Genomic DNA, 15219 nt, shown 5'->3' on the forward strand with positions numbered 1-15219 from the left:
ACCAGGGGTTTTAGGCAGGATCAGCAGGGAATCTGCGGATCAGCTCCACAGTGCGCTCAGGTGGTAGATGGGGAAACTGAGTCCCAAGGAGGTGCAGGGAGCCCTTTGGAGGAGGCGGGACACCCCACCCAGGGCAGGCAGGGGCCTTTATCTGCTGTCCTGCCCCTCCTCCTCCCCCAGCGGCATCCTCCCTCTAGCTTCTGGCGCTGCCCACTGTAACCCGACTCCGGCATTTGCGTTTGGGGCGCCCTCCCTGCGCCGGGGGCGGGAGCCCAGCGAGCTCAGAGCCCCGGCCCGCGCGGCCCGAGTGCCACATCACTGCGCCGGCCGTCCAAGGCCCGCCGCCCCACCATGCCGCCCCTGCCGCCGCTGCTGCTCCTCACAGTCCTGGTCTTCGCCGCTGCCCGGCCGGGGTGCGAGTTTGAGCGGAACCCCGCCGGTAAGGCCGTCCCCTGCCCCCACCCTCCACCCTCCACCCTCCACCCTCCACCCTCCACCCTGCAACCTCCGGGGAGTGTGATCCGTCGCTTCCCAGGGGCCCGGGAACTTTCTTCCAGTAGGTTAGGCGCCTATGGCCCCCGCGAGAACGTCTCCAAAGTGGGCAGCATGTGACCTGGGACTGGTAGGGTGACCTCTCCCCTGGACGGAGACACCAGGGAGCCTCTCTACGGCATCCAGGCCGGGACCCCAGGCAGCAGAGGGTCACCATGCCTGGGCCAGGGGCAAGATCTTTCTCCTGTCGGGTACAGCAGCAGGGGCGCCCTGCTGGTGGGTCCCAGGGAGCAGGTGCCAGGACTTTGCAGGGTGAGAGGCCATCCAAGGTCCCCGGGTCCTTCCAGGAACGGGGCGGTCTCTCTGGGCTATGGCAAACTCTCCACCCCTCCCTCCCAGCTAGAGCTGTGATGTGGACAGCAAGTCTCCGGAAGTGGCCCTGAGGGCTGGGAGGGGGCGTGGGCCCCCTGGAGGGATCTGGGGCCAGGAGAAGGGAGGGAGGGAGAAGGGAGGGACGCAGGGACCCTCTGGGAGGTGTGTGCCTGCACGACCTCACCCAAGGGATGTGCAGCGGGGGTGGGGAGCAGGTAGGTAGAGGCTGGGGGCTGGATCCTGGGCTCCCACCTGGCCTCACAGCCTCTCCAGGTATGGGGGTGCATCTAGCAAGCCGTGCTCAGGGCTCTCATCAGGAACAGACATCTGGGCTCCTCAGGAGTGGGGCCCTGTGTGGGTTCAAGGGTGCAGGGTGTCAGGTTCTCAGTTGCTTGTTGTCTGGGGTTTGTGGATACCTGAGAACTGCCTGAGCCCTGCGAGTGGATGTGCCAGGACCACGATACCCCACCCTGGGGTGTGATGTTGACGCTTTTCCTTTCCGTCCTGTTGATGCCTGGATTTTCCCCCCACCTCTACTCCTCGCCTTACCTCAGCTCTTTTCTACCCCCTGCGTGTGTGCTCATGCACGTGTGCGGGTGGGGTGCTCTGGAGCTTGTGCCGTGTCATGGGTGGGCCTCCCCTCAGCCCCTGAGAGCCCAGACAGTATCTAGAATCATAAGCTTGTTGGAGACCACAGCCCCCTCCTCCAGGAAGCTCTCCTGACCTGCCCTTTCCCAGGAAGAAGTGCAGCCCCCTCCTCTGCAGGCAGGCAGCACAGACCACCCTGACCTCACCCAGCAGGATGCACAGATCGCCCTGTCCTCACCCAGCAGGATGCACGGGCTGATCTCTGTCCCTGGCAGGTGCTGAGCACAGCCATGGCATCGGCAAGTGTTTCTAGGAGGAATCACATCCTCCAGTCCAGTCTCCCGTCTTACGGACGAGCGTGGAAGTCAAGGACCTTTCCAGCCCACAGGCAGAAGTGGGCAGAGCCGGTCAGCTGCAGTGCAGGTCCCCACACCCCAGGCTGCCGTGTCCCTGTCTCGCCATCTGGGTCTTGCTCAGAGCGAGCCTGGTGCTCTCTCCCCTCTGCCTCACCCTTTCCTGGTGGAGGATTCCCTGTCCTCACCAGAGCCTGGGGACGGAGGGGATTTTCATGTCCTAGGGTCTGGGATTCAGATTCTGACTCCTTGACTCTGCTGTGTGACCTGGGCAGATGGCCTGACCTCTCTGACCTCATTCAGGTCTCATCCCTGACCCAGGCACAGCCGCTGGTCAGTTCAGGATGGGAAAGACAGCCGAGATCTCACTCCCCTGTTGAAGAAATGCTGCCACCTCGTGGTTCAAAGGCTTAGAACCATTTCAAAAGCAGCTTTCAGACCAGTGCAATCCAACAGAAACACAAAGCCATTCACATACAGAATTTTATGTTTTCTAGTAGCTACACTAAAGAGGTAACAGAAACAGATGAAATTGATTTTAATAACAAATTCTATTTGATCCAATATGTCCAAAAATTTCCAGTATATTGGCATTCATATAAAAATTATTAATGAAACATTTACACTGTTTTTAGTACTACGTCTGAAATTTGGTGTGCATTTTACACATTGCACACATTGGTTTGAACTTGCCACATGTGAAGGGCTCAGTGGCCACGTGTGGCTCGTGGTTGCTGTACTGGAGAGCGTGGCTTGAGAGCCTTCTAGGGGCACAGGCTTTCACCCCGCTGTGCATTTGCAAGTCTGCAGGAGGATCCAGGGGTGTCGGTGCCCCACAGTGGTTGGGGTGGGGAAGCAATGGTGAATAGTCTAACCACCCACAGTCTCGCTGGCTTTGCTCTGTGGCTGCCAGGGCAGGCGGGGCCTAGGAGGGCAGAGAGTGGGTTTTGGGTCAGCAGGCCTGCCCCCATGCAATAAGTGGCAAAACTAGAGGCCTACGGAGGCCAAGCCAGCTGGCAAAGGCCCAGCCACATCATGGGACTGGCTGTGTGGTCTTGGGACAGTTGCAGCCCCTGAGGGCTCCTCCCAGACCATCCTGACTCTCTTGTGGCCACAGCAGCACCCACTGGGGCTTGGTGATTGTTGGGGGAAGAATTGCATCTTCCAGAAAAGACATACTGATGACGTAATCCCTGGCACCTGTGAATGGGAGCTTACTTGGAAACAGGGCCTTTGTGGATGAAATCTGATTCAGATGAGGCCACGAGGGATTAGGGCAGGCCCTAAGCCAATAACTGGTATCCCTAGAAGAAGAGGGAGAATTTGGGCAGAGACAGAAACAGGGACAAATTTCACACATGACAACAGAGGCAGGGACTGGAGTGCTGTGGCCACGAACCAAGGAGCACCTGGGGCCACAAGGAGCCAGGAGGGGCGGGAGGGTTCTTCCCTTAGAGCCTTCAGAGGGAGTGCGGCCCTGCAGACCCCTGACTGCAGACTTCCAGGCTTCAGCACTCTGAGCTGTTGTTGCTTCTTCTTTTTTTTGAGACAGAGTCTGTCACCCAGGCTGGAGTGCAGTAGTGCAATCTCTGCTCACTGCAACCTCCCTCTCCCAGGTCCAAGTGAGATGGAGCTCATCTCACTTAGCCTGCCTCAGCCTCCTGAGTAGCTGGGACAGGTGTGCGCCACCATGCCCAACTAATTTTTGTATTTTTAGTAGAGACAGGGTTGCTGTGTTGGCCAGGCTGGTCTTCAACTCCTGACCTCGTGATCTGCCTGCCTTAGCCTCCCAAAGTGCTGGGATTACGGGTGTGAGCAACCACACCCAGCTGTTGTTGCTTTAACTCAAGCATGGTGGGCACTTTGCTAGGGCAGCCCTGGCAAACAAACCCACCCCTCTCTGTGCCTTGCACATGGCGGGCAGTGGAAGCTGGGGCAACCCAGCTGGCAGACGCTCTTCCTGCCCCTTGGGAAACCCCAATGGGGCTGCACGGCTGGTTGGGGGGTCACAGCAGACAGTCCTGCTCCTGCCCACCGTGCGCCCCGAGCCTCTGTGTGTTGAGCATTCACTGGGCACCTCACCCTGCTGTCGTAATAATCTTGATGGATCCTCCAACAGCCCTATGAGGTAGGCGTGATCATTATCCCAATTTACACATGAGGAAACTGAGGCACGGGCAGTGGTTCATCCTGGAGCCTTAGCGCCATCATCTGTGAAAAAGGGAGACTCGAAGCCACAGGAAGCCAGAGGGATCGCCTGTCCAGTCCCTGTGTGATGGTCCAGTCACTCGTGTGGGCTCTTGCTGGCTTTGGAGGAGCAGGTGCAGGGATGGACACCTCACCTTGCAGCTCCCTGAGGCCAGCAGAAGCCCCAGGGTCAAGTCAAAGTTAGTTCTTCCACTCGCTCACGCCTGCTGAGTGAATAGACAAAGTTCCAGGTTTACCCAGGCTCGCCAGCTCAGGGCCAGGCCAAGCTCAATGCCAGCCGGGCACCATCAGAGCCCTGTGATGGTTACCCAGGGAGTGGGGACAAGGGCACTGGGCTGAGATCACCTTGATCCTTGAGCTCACTGTGCTGCAGCATCTGCCTCGGTTCAAGCTCAGTGCAGGATGAGACCGTGGGTCAGCTGAGTGCAAACCCTGCTGCCAGAGTGGCCCTGTCGGCGGCCGGCTTTGCATACCAGTGCTCACTCAGGGCCCTGCATGGGATGGGTGCTCACACGGGGCCCTGTGTGGATGCAAGCCTTTCATCTGTTCTTCCCAATGTCACCCAGTTGTCTTTAGCCACACAGACAGGCGGGTGAGAGCACAGTGTTCCAAGCGGAATCCCGGACCAGCTTTTTTTTCGTTCCTTTTTTCCTAAAGTTCAAGCTCTCATGCCTCCTTTATGCTGCAGATTGGTGGAGTCTGGGGATGCTCTGGACCATGAAGGCCTGGGAGTCACGTGAGGGTGCCAGGGAGGGTGCCCGGAGAGCCTCACGCCCACAGGCCCGTGACAGCCATCCAGGGGGACTCAAGCTCCTCTGTGTTCATCCCAGTGCACGTTGTGGGCATCCGTGGGCATGGATGGGTGGGCACGGGTGGGTGGTCACACTGCAGCCCCCCTCTCTCCAGTTAGGGCCGCTCCACTCCCAGATGCTTTAGGAAAACAGTGCCCTTGTCTGTTGCTCTTCCACACTTAGCACAGCACGGGCTCCTGCAGCTCGTCTCCGGGTTGTTCTGAAACCGTTGCAGGAATGATGCACACTGTGGCTGATGGAGACTGTTCCCCCCGGCAGATCTTGTGCTGGGCTCGGACCATGGGTCATCTCATCTCACAGCATCCCTGCAAAGTGATTATAATGAACCCATGTGAAATGGGGGAAACTGAGACACAAAAGAGCCACTTGCCTGGGGCCCCCTGCTGTGATGTGGTGGGGCGGGGGAGGGGCTGGGCATATTCCCTGTCCTCCACAATCCTTGTGGTTCATGGTCCATGTTCCCTGCCAGCTTGGACAGGGAGGAAGGGCGAACCCAAGGACAGCCGCGTCTTCCCCAGGGCCTCCTGCACATGCCTGTTCCATACCCCGAGGCAGCCGCGTCTTCCCCAGGGCCGCCCGCACACGCCTGTTCCACACCCAGAGAGCACTGCATGGACCTCTTTCGTCATCTGTTGTGAGGATGGAAACAGAAACTCTCCTAGGAGTGCCTGGTGGTGGACGGGTGCCCTAAACGTCACCATCTCACAAGAGCTTTGTGAGCTGAATGGTGTAGGGATCCGGGACTATGGTTGCCCAGTCCTCAGTGGGGAAACCGAGTCCCAAGTGGTTCCCTAGAGTGGGAGCTGCCTGGCCACAGAGCAGCCCAGGTCTCTCTGACCATTTGAAGAGTTGCCATGTGCTCAGCCAAGCTTTCACAGCCCCCAGATCCTAGGGTGAGCTCCAAAAAGCGGCCTGCACTCTCCCAGCCTCAAGGTTCTGTCCCCGGTTTTGACTGGAGGTGCAGAGTCACAGCCAGGCCTTTTCCTCTGCTCCAGCCTGCTTGACCCCCTCTCCTTGGCCCCCTGCACCCACTCCACATGTCCTGCCTGTGAGTCATGTCCCCTTCTCCAGGGTCCTGCTGCTCCCACCGCCCAGCCTGCCCCCACTCTGGCCAGGTGGTCTCCGACACGGGCCCGTCCCAGCACTAGCCAGGTTTTAAATCTGACGCCGGATTCCCCTCCTCGAATGCGTTCTCCCCGCTTGAAGTGCACAGAGCCTTGGGTCCTGCTTCATACAGGGCCCTTAGCAGCTGGCATTACTTAGGGTTGGCTATGTTTGGCCTTCCCAGAGGCCTTACTGTTGGGTTCATGTGTCTGGGCTTCGGAAAGGGCCCTTGAAACCCCACGACTGCCAGGATAGTTTTGTATGTTGGTCCTTTTTTCTTGGAAGAGGGCCCTTGACTCAGGAAACAGGGAGAGGCCACACCCTGGCGGTGTCCTTGGGGGCACGGAGCCTGCATGGCTGACTCTGGGAGGGGCCTGGGTCTGAGTGCGGCAGTACCTGCTGGTGAGGGGTCCGGAGGCTAACTATTAAAACTTCTGGAATCTTCTGAGGACTCAGCAGCTTATGGTGGGAAGCTTGAGGTTGGCTACAGTAGAGGTGCTTGTGCCACGGCACTCTCAGATGCCACCTCAGGGCTCTTCTGTCCTGGACATCAGGCTTGCAGGCACTGTGGCCTGGGCTTCGAGCCAGATGGATGCCACTGACCCCCACTGCTGTCCAACTGTCTGTCCTTAGGCAGGTCATGTGACCTCTCAGACGCAGCCTTCGCACCTGGGAAATGGGGGAGACTGCAGCATCTGCCTCAGGGGCTGCTGTGAAGACTCCATGAGAAGGAGCTGGCGGAGGGTGGCCCGGGCTGGTCCCCGCCTGCACTCAGGGCCCTGGGCGTGTGTTGCCCGGTGAGTGACGGATGGCGAGGCAGGTCCCTAACAGTGCCATGTCTCTCTTTCCAGGTGAATGCCACAGGCCGCCGGCTGCAGACAGCGGTACAGTACCGGGACCTCCCTGGCTTCTGTTCTGTAGGAGGGCTGCGGCCCCCACACTGTCAGAGCACTTTAGGCAGCTGAGCCTGTGATTTCAGAAGTGGGTAATGGATAACACAGCCCATCAATCAAACCAGAACCCCCTCGTAAACAGCCAGAGAAAAATTAGACACAACAAAAAAACACCAGCCAGGAAAAGGTGCACCGGCTTCCCACCGGGCTTTGCCCACGCAGCCCCTGCAGAGATGGCCTCTCCATCCCTCCCCACGCCTGCCTGCCCCCGTCCCCACTCCAGCCCCTGCTGCAGTCACACGTCCTGAGTTTGGACCTTGCCCACATGCATTTCATGGTCACTGGCTCTGTGCCGGGCCCCTGCTGAGTCTGGGGTTGGGTGAGTCACCTCCCCCGCCGGGCCCCGATTTCCTCCTTGTGATAGGAGAAATGCCAAACGAATCTTGTGAGATGGCTTCAAAAGTGGCGTGGGATCCAACTAATGTGGAGTGCTCAGGTCAGGGCTGAGGACTGGACTCGTTCCCTGAAAGGGGCAAACATTTCATCGTCGCCTCCTGACAGATTTGGGCATCTGGTGTATTCTAAGTGGAGGCTTTTAAAAAATCAGAAAAAAAAAAATTCTGGGTACAAAGTCAATGACCTATGTAACATGTCTATTTTATATTTTATTTATTTTATTTGTTTTTATTTTTAGAGATGGAGGTCTTGCTATGTTGCCCAGGCTGGTCTCAAACTCCTGGCTTCAAGCGATCCTCCCATCTTGGCCTCCCAAAGTGCTGGGATTACAGGTGTGAGCTACCTTGCCCAGGTGTAAAATGTGGTGAGCAGGGCAATGTGAGGCAGAAAGAATCCTGTCCTTTCTAAACTTTGACATGAGAAGTGACAAAATGTCACGACCTGTCCCATGCAATGCCACATCTGGAAAGTCCAGCTGAGGAAAAGAGGAGAAGGCTGTCTGGGGGTGTGAGCCTGGAGCCAGCGGCTGCAGGGACACAGTCTGCTCCTGAGGGGGCTGGAGGGCCCTGCTAGGCCAAGGAGGGCCTTAGAGATGGGGCATTTGGAGCTAAACAAACAGCTGTGATGAGGAAGCAGGAAGGTGCCCCGCGACAGTGAGGACCCTACCCCCCGCCTGGGCTTAAGGCATCCCTGTGGGCTGCAGAGCAGAGATGAGCCTGGCTGAGCCACGTCTGTCATTATCTGCTTCTCATCCAAGTCCTGAGGCCCACCTGACCCATTAGGGTCCCCAAAGACACAAGATGTCTAAAGCAGGGTGCGTCTTTTGGGACGTCTTTGTGCGGCGGCTGTGGCTCCTGGGTGGCTTGTGCCTGTCCCTGCCTAACACAGCATCGGCTGGCTGCCTTCACGGGCCCTTGTGTGGCACAGCTGCTTTGCAGATGGAGATGCCGAGGCTCAGGGCAGCCTCTGCTGCAGCTCGCTTGCTAGTGGGTAGTTGAATCTGGTTGGTCTTAGGCGCCTTCTCTGGTCTCTCACAGTCTCTGATTCCTGCACAGTAACTGTTGTCCTGGTCCTCCCCTACCAGACTGTGGGTGCCTCCTCCCTGCAGGCCCTGGCCCTGCGTGGGGTCCCCTTCGTAAATGTCTGACGCGTGACGGTCAGGGCCATTGCAGGAGGGACTGACATGCCGACCCTGCCTCCCCAGTCACCTGTGTGGACCTGCAGCTCAGGACCTGCAGCGATGCCGCCTACAACCACACCACCTTCCCCACCCTCCTGCAGCACCGGTCGTGGGAGGTGGTGGAGGCCAGCTCCGAGTACATCCTGCTGAGTGTTCTACACCAGCTCCTGGAGGGCCAGTGCAACCCAGACCTGCGGCTGCTGGGCTGTGCTGTGCTGGCCCCCCGGTGTGAGGGCGGCCGGGTGCGCAGACCCTGCCGGCACATCTGCGAGGGCCTGCGGGAGGCCTGCCAGCCCGCCTTCGATGCCATCGACATGGCCTGGCCCTACTTTCTCGACTGCCACCGCTACTTCACGAGTGAGGACGAGGGCTGCTACGACCCACTGGAGAAGCTTCGGGGTAAGGGAAAGTGGCGGGGGCTGTCTGTGTGTTCACAGGGTCCAGGTGGTCATGGAGGACCAAGAGCCACACTGGAAGGAACTTGAAGCCTTTTCCATCGGTGGTGACAGTGCAGGCATTGGTAGAGGGCGGGGCTGCTCCCCAGGGCAGCACGCTCCCCACAAAGGGGTGCCAGGCAGGGTTGGGGACTCAGTGCAGATGGAGGATCCTCTCGCCGCCTAGGGTCCCCCAGCAGAATCCTCCAGCCCTTAGGGGCAGGCTGGGGTGGAAGGGTGCTGAGTCCAAGTGGCGGCAGTGCCCCCACCCAGGGTGCAATCAGGAGGCCTCGTGTCAAGGAGCCTGGGCTCAGAGTGCAGGGCTGGCCCCAGGGGTCCAGTTCTTGGCCACAGACCCTCCAGAACAGCAGTGCTTACCCCTGGTCGAAGGTGGGCAGGACATTTACTTCCCCCGGGAGACCTGGTGGGCAAAGCTTCATGATTGCCCATCGCTGGGCCTGGAAGATCACACAGAGGGTTTGGCCTGGAGTGACTCCTCCAGCAGGTCTGTGCTGCCCTGTGGGCTCAAGGACGGAGAGGAGCTGTGGAGAAAGGCTTTGGTGTCTCTTGCAGATAAAACAGTGGAGGGGGAGCGGGCAAGCCTGGGCCACCATGGGCCACTTGTCTCTGAGGTGTGCAAGGCTGTCCCAGAGGGCCACTTGGCGGTGGGGCTGGTGGGGGCCCTGCATGGAGCCCCCTGTGTCTGTTGTCTCACGAGTCGGTGTCCACCAGAGACCTTGCATGGTCCGCAGCAGCCTTGGCCCGTTAGACCTTCCTGTGTGAAAGAAATGTTCTATTCTGTGCTGTCCAAGACGGTCACCACTGGCCGCATGTGGCCCCAAGGCTTGGGATGTGGCTCTTGCCACTGAGGCCTGGACGTGGGTGTCTCATCGCATTTGAATGAGTCTGAACATGCCTTTGAAGAGCCCAGGGCCAGTGTGTGCCACTTTCAGCTGCGCAGGGCAGCGTCTGCTCGTGGTTGGATTCACAGGATCTGACTGCGGGTGCCACACATGTGCTGGCTCATGCGAGTCGCACGGCAGTCTTGCTCCATGGAAGAGTCAGCAGAGCCTCGGGAAGGGTGACAGCGGTAGGGTCCTTAGCTGGAGTGGCCCAAGCCCATCGCAGATGGAGGGATGGATTTGGCCATTCATCAAATAGCTACCGAGCACCCACTGTACATATGACTATGCTGGGACATTGAGGAGGGCAGGAGAAGGAAAGCAGACACACACCTGGGCCAGGCTCCAGCAAGCCCTGGGTTGTGGGCTGTGTCAGGTGCTCAGGGCTGTTCCTGGCACGTCCTGTATCCTCTGGTTCCCAATCTGAGAAGGGTGGACTCTGTCCACCCTGGGCTTCCATGCAGATGCGGTGGTAGGGTGCCCTTTGCCAGCAGGTGGGAGCCGTCTGTCTGCAGAGCTCAGCCCCTGCAGAGGCGGTGGAGGTGCCTGTGGGAGGCCAGGGAGGCGAGGAAGGAAGCCAAGCCCACAGCCCTGGGAAAGCCCAAGGAGTCAGTTTGGGATTATTTTGGGCATCTCTGCCGCCAAATTGCCGGCTTCCTCTGCTAGTCTCTCCCCTGGAGAACCGCTTTGAGCAGAAGCAAAACCACAGGGTGAGGAGAAGCTTAGAGAAACACATTAACTCTTCGTGGACCCAGGAACAGCCTGCGGCACCTGCGTCCTGCTCCTGTGGGCCTGGCTGCTGCAAAGCCCCTGGCGGGATGGAGGGAGTTGAGGGTCACCGGGGCGGTTTTCGGGGTGCCTCTATTCTAGTGGATGACAGGATGGTGGGGAAGCTCGTGCATATGTGACATAGACACATTTGTATTCTGGATCCAGAACCCCTCCCTTTTCCCCCCACCCCCTTTTTTCTTCCTCCCCGAAGTCCTTCCCAGAACCTCCCTTTCTGTTTCCTTCCCGGGCTGGTGCTCACTGCTGTGCTGGTGAGGCTGTAACAGAAACAGTGGGAAGCCTTACAGCAGCCGGAGGGGGCACCTTACAGCAGCCGGAGGGGGCACCTTACAGCGGCCGGAGGGGGCACCTTACAGCAGCCGGAGAGGGCACCTTACAGCAGCCGGAGGGGGCACCTTACAGCGGCCGGAGGGGGCACCACAAGGAGGCTTCCTGTTTCCACCATTGGCCAAGCAAATGGAGCAGAATACTGAACTGCCCGAGTGCCACTGTCCTGGAAAGCACACCCAGGAGAAGCCCCTCTGCACACCTAGCAGGGGTTTGCCCTGGGGGGTCCAGGACCCCATAGATCTCTTTTCTTTTCTGTTGTCCTGCCCTGTATTTTAGGAACTTCCCACAGTGGCCCCACAGTACGTGTATTCAGTCACATTATTCGGTCAGGAACCATGGCGCTGTGCTGTGTACATACCTCGGGTGCCATTTGGCTTAGATATCGCTGTAGGCACTGCAGAGGGAACTCTAATTAAAGATAGGGCTGTCCAAGCATGGCTGTCATGCAGAGGGGGCTAAGGGTGCCGTGCGTGGTCAGTGTTCCCAGGCAGCGGTAGGAAGCCTCGGGGTCTGACACTGACCGAGCCCCCCCACTGCTCCCCCAGGAGGCCTGGAGGCTGACGAGGCGCTGCCCTCGGGGCTGCCGCCCACCTTCATCCGCTTCAGCCACCACTCCTACGCCCAGATGGTACGTGTGCTGAGGCGGACGGCCTCCCGCTGCGCCCACGTGGCCAGGATCTACAGCATCGGGCGCAGCTTCGACGGCAGGGAGCTGCTGGTCATCGAGTTCTCCAGCCGCCCTGGCCAGCACGAGCTGAGTGAGTGCCCTTGGGAGGGCCTGGCGTGGCCCCACTTCGGGAAAGGGCTCGGGCTGCTCCACCTTGGGGCACACAAGTTGCCTGGGTGTTTGGGGTCTGGGCACAGCTGGGGGCCTCAGGGAGCTGCTTGGTGCAGGCCACGTCCCACTGGGCATGTGCAACCACTGTATGTATAAAGGAGAATTTCTCCAGATATCCATTTTACTTCAAAATTTAGGGTTGCAGACTAGGTTATTTGATAATAATGGAGACATTGATCCAGTGGCTGAAAAGACATAAAACAAACAAGAAATTTTATTTTAATTTTTAGAGACAGAGTTTCGCTCTTATTGCCCAGGCTGCAGTGCAGTGATGCGATCTCGGCTCACTGCAACCTCTGCCTTCTGGGTTGAAGTAATTCTCCTGCCTCAGCCTCCTGAGTAGCTGGGACTCCAGGCACGGGCCACCACACCAGGCCAATTTTTGTATTTTTAGTAGAGACGGGGTTTCACCATGTTGGCCAGGCTGGTCTTGAACTCCTGATCTCAAGTGATCCACCCACCTTGGCCTCCCAAAGTGCTGGGATTACAGACGTGAACCACTGTGCCTGGCCAAACAATACATTTTAGACAGAAAAGATGATGTTGGGATGTGGGCTTGCAGGGAGATAGTAAGGTTGTCTGGGAGTCGCCTGGGATGCTGGAGGGAGGAGGGCACCATCCCTGCAAGTCACAGGCATAAGTCAGGGAGGAGCAAAACAAAGGCTGTAGGAGTGCCAGGCCCTTCTGCACTTAGGAGTGTGTGGCCATGCGCTGCATCTTTGCCATTTGAAGACCTTGTCCTGGCACACTGGACCCCAGGCAGGTCTGTACAACCCTTGTCCCTGGGCACCGGCCTCTCCTTTTCCAAACCTCTCCCGGAGTGTGACACCACAGAATGCTACAAATAAATAAATTTTTCTATTTTAAAAATCCAAGTCCGTTTTCATTCCATCAGGCTTTGGATCTTGTTCTGAAGCGGGACCGGGCAGTATGGAAAATGCTAGGCGGGAGCGGGCAGTATGGAAAATGCCAGGCATTTCTGTTCCTTCAGAGGGGTCTTCCTGCAGGGCAAATTAGGAAATCAAATTTTATTGCTGTCGTGATTTGCTACCCTAAGTTGCAAAGAGCCACTCAGGCTGGTGGTATCTAAGAATCTAGGATGTTCTAGCAAACACCCAGACCTTCTGGATGGGTGGCCTCTGTTTCCCGCGTGTGGAGGTCCCCCTCTCCCAGGGCACAGAGAACATTCAGGTTTGGAGTCCAGGGCTTCCTAGGGGTCAGTGAGTCTGAGTCCTGCCTGGGCCTCAGCCCCCAGCCACACCTGTCTCACGAGCACATTATTCAAACAGAATCGATTATTTTAGAAGCAGCCTCCATTTGACCCTTGGTCCCCACCAGTTTCTGAAAAATGCACCTGCTCTTTGTTTGTGGACTCAGGGGCCTTTTAAGGGCTGGCAGCCTCAGCCAGTCTTCATCTTACTGGCCTGGGCAGCACGGACACCATAAACCCAAGGGCTCTATCTCGTACCAGGGACCAGTGGCCACCTGGTCATGCCCTGGCCCCCAAGGCTCACTACGTTCCCCCTCCAACTATAACATGCTCTGGGCAGGAGGCAGAGGTTCTCCTTACAGCACTGGAATTTGAGGGCAAGAGGTGCCCCTGTGCAGAAGGCCAAGGGAGGTGACCAGCGCAGAAAGCTCCCAGGTCATTTACACCCCAACATGTGGCATCTGAGGAATGTGGGTGTTTCCTCTCATCCCTGGACGTCCCTGGGCCACACACAGCTGGGGAGGGAGACGTCATTTTCCAGGGGAGCAATGCGAGGCTTAGAGAGGAGAAGTGACTTGCCTGTAGTCACACAACTAGTAAGGCCATGGGACCTGGTCCACTCTTCTTCCTATAGTCCATTCATCCATCCATCCATCCATCCATTTATGCATCCGTCCATCAATCCATCCACCCATCCATCCATCCATTTATTCATTCAGCTATTACACATCCATCCATCATCCACCCATTCACTCATACATCCATGCATCCATCCACTCATCATCCATCCATCCATCCATGTATTTATTCAGCCATTTCACATCCATCCATTCATCTATTCATTCATGCATCGATATATCCATTATTTCATCCAGCCATTATTCGCTCATCCATCCATCACTGATTTATCCATCTATCCATTCATCCATCATCGATATATCTATCCATCCAGCCATCCATCCATCATCTATTCATCCATTCATCCATCCATTTATGCATCTGTCCATTCATCCATCCATCCATTTATTCATTCAGCTATTACACATCCATCCATCATCCACCCATTCATTCATACATCCATGCATCTATCCACTCATCATCCATCAATCCACCCATCCATTTATTCATTCAGCCATTTCACATCCATCCATTCATCTATTCATTCATGTATCAACTTATCCATTATTTCATCCAGCCATTACTCATCCATCCATCCATCATTGATCTATCCATCTATCCATTCATCGATCATTGATATATCTATCCATCCACCCATCCATCTATCATCTATTCATCCATCCATCCAGCCAGCCATTATTCATCTATCCATCCATCCATCATTGATATATCCATCCATCCATCCATCCATCCATCCATCCATCCATCCATCCCCCATCCATCCATTCACCCATCCATTCATCCACTCAAGGGCCAACCACCTTTCCAGCTAAGCACCAATGTATAGCTTGACTTATTACACAAACCTGAAGAGAGACCATCAATGAAATTAGCATGGATCAATGATAACATATATTATTCATATTCTTGAGTTATGCTAACTAATAATTCTGGCTAGGTGTAAAAAACAAGCTTAACAAAAGTGATGACCTTGATGAGACCTCATTATATACAGAGATTCCTGAGTCAAAACAAGTATGAATTGGTCCCAGCCCATCTGGTCATCCTTGCTGAGTGGGGGGCCTCATGCCTTTGGGGACCCCAGACTTTGAGATGATGCCCCAAGTCTCTGTATTTGTCCCCAGTGGAGCCCGAGGTGAAGCTCATTGGCAACATTCATGGCAACGAGGTGGCGGGCCGGGAGATGCTCATCTACCTAGCCCAGTACCTGTGCTCTGAGTACCTGCTGGGCAACCCCCGCATCCAGCGCCTGCTCAACACCACCCGCATCCACCTGCTGCCCTCCATGAACCCTGATGGCTACGAGGTGGCAGCCGCCGAGGTGAGCGCCCAGATGCCTGGATCCTGTGGGCCACCGCCCAAACCACCCCCTCATTCATTCATGTACAAGTAGTTTATCTTAGCAGTGCTTAGCTCCCGCCTCTCTAGGAGAGGAGCATTCAGTAGATGTGGACACTGGCAAACCCCTGCTTTAGGGGCTGGGGAGAGGGAAGGCACTGAGAATTCTAGTTGTATTAAAAAGGTGATGCGTGTGATAGAGGAAAATGGTGGATAGGGAGTGGATGGTGACTGTGTGTGTCAGCGGTGGCCAGGGGAGCTCTCGGGGAGGTGGGTAACAA

The 15219-nt window shown here is 56.8% G+C and overlaps 1 protein-coding gene across 1 annotated transcript in view; it reads left to right on the forward strand.

Moving 5' to 3' along the window:
* The first annotated feature begins 263 nt into the window (after window positions 1–263).
* Window positions 264–15219, forward strand: part of CPZ (carboxypeptidase Z) — a 29564-nt gene continuing 14608 nt past the window's right edge. The window contains exons 1-5 of the mRNA XM_008018025.3: window positions 264–439; window positions 6781–6813; window positions 8483–8857; window positions 11459–11671; window positions 14725–14921. Of these exons, the coding sequence (XP_008016216.3) occupies window positions 352–439; window positions 6781–6813; window positions 8483–8857; window positions 11459–11671; window positions 14725–14921 (906 nt within the window). The 5' untranslated portion in view covers window positions 264–351. The remainder of the gene's footprint in view (window positions 440–6780; window positions 6814–8482; window positions 8858–11458; window positions 11672–14724; window positions 14922–15219) is intronic.

The sequence above is a fragment of the Chlorocebus sabaeus genome, chromosome 27, assembly GCF_047675955.1.
Source record: "Chlorocebus sabaeus isolate Y175 chromosome 27, mChlSab1.0.hap1, whole genome shotgun sequence".
Classification (NCBI taxonomy): Eukaryota; Metazoa; Chordata; class Mammalia; order Primates; family Cercopithecidae; genus Chlorocebus; species Chlorocebus sabaeus.